At 39.3% G+C, this 6217-nt stretch overlaps 1 protein-coding gene across 6 annotated transcripts; it reads left to right on the top strand.

Moving 5' to 3' along the window:
• The first annotated feature begins 2829 nt into the window (after positions 1–2829).
• LOC111455159 (GPI mannosyltransferase 1-like) lies at positions 2830–6115 on the top strand. Of its 6 annotated transcripts, none has more exons than XR_002712546.1 (6): positions 2830–3132; positions 3212–3394; positions 4434–4981; positions 5150–5469; positions 5558–5599; positions 6016–6115. XR_002712546.1 is itself a non-coding variant. In XM_023096717.1 (5 exons), the coding sequence occupies exons 1-4, from the start codon at positions 2862–2864 to the stop codon at positions 5459–5461; spliced, it is 1314 nt and encodes a 437-aa protein (XP_022952485.1). In that variant the 5' UTR covers positions 2830–2861; the 3' UTR covers positions 5462–5469; positions 5558–6115. The 6 variants fall into 6 exon arrangements, 4 of the variants coding, with proteins under 4 accessions (XP_022952485.1, XP_022952483.1, XP_022952486.1 ...); XR_002712545.1 differs by having other exon boundaries at positions 5553–5599; XM_023096717.1 differs by having other exon boundaries at positions 5558–6115.
• Positions 6116–6217: the final 102 nt, after the last annotated feature.

The raw sequence follows: 6217 nt of genomic DNA, 5'->3' as shown, positions 1-6217 counted from the left end.
TTTAGATATTTTTTAAAAATTGAGAGGCAGAAAAAGAAATAAATGTGGATGAGGGACTAAATGTAAAATTAAAAAGAGGAGGAAATAAAAAGTAAAAAAAGAAAAGGGGTAGTTGTGTCCAAGAAAGAATTCCACTAAGGGTATCAAAATTAAGAAAACAAAGCCACGATTGAAGAAGCAAGAACTGGTGGAGGCTGATGCGAACCAACAAGATTACCGACAGACATAGACCCAAAGTTTTGTTGGTTTTTTTTTGGACTTTTTAAAATAATTAATGTTTTATTAATGCTTCGCCTTTTCATTTACCATTTTAACCCTGGTTTTCCGCCAATAATTTCGGATTTTGTCTAATCATTATTCTTTTTTGGTCAGAGTTTGTAATAGGTTTTCAACTTTGATTTATGCTAACTTATCTGCAGAATCCACGTTTGTTCGACCACACTTGCTGCTTGTGCGTGCATGTTTAATCTTATGCGACACAACCAACTTGCCTCTATACTAGGCCAAGTCATTCGGCTTGACTTTGTCTCTACTCAAGGTCAAGGTCTCTCAATGCAACGTCCCATCTCATCTTGTCATCTTGGTTCCAGATCGACATGTAACGGTTCAAGCCCACCGCTAGCAGATATTGTCATCTTTGAGCTTCCCCTCAAGGTTTTAAAACGCGTCTGCTAGGGAAAGATTTTCACACCCCTATAAAGAGTGTTTCGTTCTCCTCCCCAACCAATGTGGGATATAACAATTCACCCCCCCTTCAGGGCCCAGCGTCCTTACTGGCGCACCACCTCGTGTCTACTCCATTTAGGGAATAGCCTCCTCGCTGGCATATCGTTTGACACCTGGCTTTGATACCAATTGGAACGGCTCAGACCCACCGCTAGCATTTACGAGTACTTTTACCTGTTAAACTATAGGTCGGTGAAGTTTACTTACCAAATTGGATGTCAAAATATTCCTTATTATTTAATGCAAATTTTAAACAATCACTTTCAATTGTTTCGTTTCTTTGTCCACGTAATTTTCCTGATAAGCATGCCAGGTCAGCTGGTCAAAGAGGATTGTGATTCCAAATTTGGGGTTTTTTTTTCCTAATATTTCAAATATTTAAAAAAAAACAAAAATTAAAAAGCCAAATTTCATATTAAAAAAATATATAATCAATTTAATTATATAAGATAGAGTAGTTTATATGGTTAATGAATTATTATTATTATGCTAAGCTACCAATTATAGAAATGATTATTATTATTTAATTCAGTAATAAAATAATTGAGAATATAAAAATGAATTCCGTGACTATTATTTTATACGTTACATAATGTTTAATATTTAATTTTAAGTTTTAACTATAGAAATATTTTAAAAATTAATTTATTTATCAAATATAAATTTAAATTTTGTGTATAATAAATTCGAATTAAAACGAAAAAGCCAGAATCTAGAAGAAACAAATTTAAAATTTAAGTGTTTATTAGGTTCAAAATTAAAAGTTTAAAGAATTACGAGACCGTTATTAAAGGCTAGGGACTCATTTAAAAAAAATTATAGGATTAGCGCTGCATCATTTTTAGCATCTGTCACATCATCATTGTCCTTGATCTTAACCTCGCCATCAAAGAGCCACGGTTCAAATTCATCCACCTCGTCGTAGTGGTGCATCGACCATGTTTGAGATATCGAACCAGTTGGCTCCCAACTCCTTGCATGGAGGCTAAGGCCATGACCGAGACATCACCAATGAGTGTACGTTGATGCATAGGATATCGCAAACTTGCTTCTAGTCGATTGCAAAACTGCAGCATAAGACGAGCTTCTTGCAACTTCTAACAAACAAGGAGACTAGTGAGGTCGTAATCACTCATATTGGACATGTCCAAAAGTAATGTCTTTCGGTTTTGGAATAGTCTCGATAGCTCGAAGCGCTTCATCCCGAATGCTTTTGCAATCTCTCAAGTCAAGGCAACGTGGAACGTGGGAGAGGAGTTCCACGTTAGCTAATTAAGGGGAAAGATTGTGAATTTATATTTGAGATCCCATGTCGATTGAGGAGGGAAACGAAACATTCTTTATAAGGGTGTGAAAACCTCTTCCTATAAGACATATTTTAAAAACTTCGAGGGGAGGCTCGAAAGGAAAAGTTCAAAGAGGGTAAATGTCTGTTGGCGGTGGGATTGAGTTGTTACAAATGATTTCAGAGCTAGACACCGGGTGGTGTGCTCTTGAGGATGTTGGGCCCCGAAGGGGGGTGAATTGTGAGATCCCACGTTGATTGGAGAGAGGAATGAGTGCGAGTGAGGACGTTGGCCCTAAAAGAGGATGGATTGTGAGATCCCATATCGGTTGGAGAGAGGAACGAGTGCTAGCGAGGATGCTGGCCCTGAACGAGGTAGATTATGAGATCCCACATCGGTTAGAGAAAGGAACGAAGTGCCCAAAAAGAACAATATCTAGAGGGGTGGATTGTGAGATCTTACATTGGTTGAAGTGGGAAACGAGTGCCAGCGAGGATGCTGGCCTCGGAGAAGGTGGATTGTGAGATCGTACATCAGTTGGAGAGGAGAATGGGTGCCAGCGAGGACGCTGGCCCCGAAGAGTAGTTATATTATAATAAAAAGAAATTAATTAAAATAATGTTAGATAATTAATACAATCTTTAAATATTTTCATAAAAACTGACGTTTTAAGAAATATAGTTTGGAAAAGATCTTACATTCCTCGGAAGTGGTTGGGCCCAGATTGCTGGGCCCAATACCCGTGGCCCATGGGCTTCAATTTCCTTAGAGGCCCAAGGCCTCTTTCGTCTCCCCCATTTCCTCGCGTCGTCCCGTGTTTCGTCGGCCATTTTTGTTTGCAGCACAGCAATGACGTCCTTTAGCTTCGGCTCCCTGCTGACTCTCTCAGCGATCTTCAGGTCGGTACTTATCATCTACGGTGAGTGGCAGGATGCGCACATGGAGGTTAGATATACTGATGTCGATTACATCGTATTCTCAGACGCTGCTTCTCTAATGGCGTCCGGAAAGTCCCCTTATCTGAGATCCACTTACAGATACTCACCGTTGCTCGCATTTTTGCTCATACCGAACTCTATCTTCCATCGCTGTTGGGGAAAATTTCTATTTTCAGCGTCAGGTACCTTCACCTTTTCATTCGATTCGTTGAATTATGATTTTCTGTTGGTTTCTGAATCGGTTGTCTTGATTCTGTCTAGATTTGCTCGTCGGCTTCTTTATACGTACCATTTTGAAGAAACGTGGTGTTCCAGAGAATTTGTGCATTGGTTCTGTTATGGTTTGGCTTTTTAACCCGTTTACGTTTACTATTGGCACCAGAGGAAACTGCGAGCCTCTTGTTTGTGCAATGGTTCTGAAGATCCTTTTGTGTCTGATGAACGGTGTAAGTTTCTTTTCTCTCTCAGTTACAGATGGAACTGTGTCAATTATGTGAAGTTGCTAAAATTAATTCGTCAAAGTTGTAGTTTGGAAGAATAGGTAGGAGTTAACATGACAAGTTGGGCTAATTTTCAAACTTATTTGCATAACAAGTGACTTAGTCATTTAGTGTCAATTTGAGTATGACTCAATTCGTTGAGGCAATACATATACTATGAGGTCAGATGTTCGAATTCTTTTGTGAGATTCTATTGGTTGGAGAAGGGAATGAAGCATTCCTTATAAGTGTGTGGAAACTTATCCCTAGCAGACACGTTTCAAAACTGTGAGGCTGATGGCTATACTAACTGGGTAAAGCAGACAATGTTTGTTAGTAGTGGGCTTAAATTGTTACAAATGACATCAGAGTTAGGTTCCAAACGGTGTGCCAACGAGGACGCTAGACTCCCAAGGGGGTGGATTGTGAGATCCCACATTGGTTGGAGAGGGGAACGAAACATTCCTTATAAGGGTGTGGAAACCTCTCTCTAGCAGACACATTTTAAAACCGTGAGGCTGACGGCACTACTAACAGGCCAAAGCGGACAATATTTGCTAGCGGTGGGTTTGGGCTATAACAAATGGTATTAGAGCCAGATTCCCAATGGTGTGCCAGCGAGGACGCTCCTCTCCTAAGGAGGTGGATTGTGAGATCCCACATTGGTTGGAGAGGAAACGAAACATTTTTTATAAATGTGTGGAAACCTGTCCCCAGACGTGTTTCAAAATTGTGAGGCTGACGGCGATACTAACAGGCAAAAGTAGACAATATCTGCTAGCAGTGGGCTTGGACTGTTACATCTTTACTTCGGATGCTGTGAAACTAAAATTAAGGAAAAAAAAAGAACTTTGCCATGTAGTGTATATAATTGATGGAAATATGCAGTAGCCTAGAAAAATTACTGTTTAGATCGTGGGATGTAGCTGTTTACTGGGATATTCGTGCGTTTGTTAGTAGATTACCCATCTGTAGTCTAGTATAACTCTCTTTTCCTGTAACAGGCCAGTTGCTACAAGCTGCATTTTGGTATGGACTTGTCGTCCATTTCAGAATCTACCCGATCATCTATGCCCTTCCAATTCTTCTGATTCTCAATCCAAATCTATTCAAATCTGATCAGAGCCCCGCTCTTCAGAAATGGAGTCAGCGTGATGAAGAGGCTCCTCAGAGCAAGTTAGGATTGAGGTTGGCTCATAGTTTTAGTCCATGGTTTCTTATAAGAACCATGATGACGAAGGAAAGAATACTTTTTGGCCTCATTTCCAGTTCGATTTTCACTTTCTGCACTGGATTGTTCTATTATCTATATGGTTGGGAATTTCTGCACGAGGCGCTGCTCTATCATCTTACACGTACTGACCCAAGGCACAATTTCTCTATTTATTTCTACCACATCTATCTGCACCATGAACACGAGTTCTCGGTCGTGGAGAAGCTCATTTCATTTCTGCCCCAGTTGGTAGTGCAGCTCGTTCTCGTTTTTTCGTTTTCTCAAGACCTCGCATTCTGCTGGTTTGCACAGACTGTAGCATTTGTGGCATTCAACAAGGTTTGCACTGAAATCTGTTTCTGATCCAAAAATGTTAGAGCTAGAGCTATGATTCCTGTTGATAGATGGTTTTTTTTCGAGTTAATTCTGCTAGAACTGTGTTTCTTGACACCAATCTAAAACTATGGTTCGAACATTTGTACTTTTTTGAGAGTTTTTGATCAACAGGTGATCACAGCACAATATTTTGTCTGGTTCTTCTGTCTTCTACCTTTGATTCTTCCTTGGAGTAAGATGAAGTTCAAATGGAAAGGTCTGTTATCGATATCGATCTGGACGGGAGCACAGCTTCACTGGCTGATGTGGGGTTATTTGCTGGAGTTCAAGGGAAAGAATGTGTTGATTCAACTGTGGATGGCAAGCATCTTGTTCTTGGCTGCAAACACAGCCGTTTTGAGCTTAATCATCAACCAACACAAGCTCTCTGCGCTTTTCACGCTACCTGAAAACACAGCTAACAATACAAAGAAATCCAACTGATGCTTTATGCAGGTATTTTATGAGTTAAATGATAGTTCTAATTTTATAATTGTCAACAAACTCTCATTTTGTTGTTAATTTGCTCTGTCAGGGTAGATTCTTGCAATCTTTACAGAAATGAACTTTGGAGCAGGGGAGGTCAGTCTTGAGCAATTTGTTAATCATTAAGTTATTAATGGAGAATATGAACAAATATTTGCAGTTTGAAGTATAGTCTTGCTAGCTCTTAATCTTTTAATAGAAAGAGCTACCTCCATAAATTAGGGTACCCTTAAATGATCTGAATTCGTATGTTTGACCAGTAGACTAAGTTAGGGTACCCTTAAGTGATTTGGATTCGTACGTTTGACTAGTAGACAGAAGTTAAACTACTAAGCGTAAGAGCTGTTGTAGTGGAAAAGTTTGGAGATAAAACTCTGTTTGAAGGCATTCTTATAGGGATATTAGTGATTGAAACTTGGAACTAAGTCACATTTGGAGCCATTTCTAAGGCTTATTTCTTACTGGTTTTCATGCTTAATTAGTCAATTTTACACTTTTTGTTTGTTTGGTAGGAATCAAGTATTTGGAGCTATATAGAGAAACCACAAAGATTTATCGTGCAAATTACTAGTAGTCGAGTGAGGATAGAAGAAAAATCAAGAAAAGGGAAGGGAAAAAAGGAACGTTTTTGTGAGATCCCACATCGGTTGGAAAGGGGAACAAAACATTCCTTATAAGAGTGTGGAAACTTCTCCTTATCGGATAAGTTTTAAA

This window comes from Cucurbita moschata, unplaced genomic scaffold, assembly GCF_002738365.1.
Source record: "Cucurbita moschata cultivar Rifu unplaced genomic scaffold, Cmos_1.0 Cmo_Scf00017, whole genome shotgun sequence".
Taxonomy (NCBI): domain Eukaryota; kingdom Viridiplantae; phylum Streptophyta; class Magnoliopsida; order Cucurbitales; family Cucurbitaceae; genus Cucurbita; species Cucurbita moschata.
Note: the sequence above shows the minus strand (reverse complement) of the source record. Positions and strands in the feature narration are given on the sequence as shown.

Bases quoted from the DNA above. Each gene is read 5' to 3' on its own strand.
- LOC111455159 (XM_023096717.1), top strand. From the start codon at position 2,862: ATGACGTCCTTTAGCTTCGGCTCCCTGCTGACTCTCTCAGCGATCTTC. The intron at 3,395-4,433 runs GTGTAAGTTTCT...TTCCTGTAACAG, and splicing joins CCTTTTGTGTCTGATGAACG to GCCAGTTGCTACAAGCTGCA. The intron at 4,982-5,149 runs GTTTGCACTGAA...TTTGATCAACAG, and splicing joins CATTTGTGGCATTCAACAAG to GTGATCACAGCACAATATTT.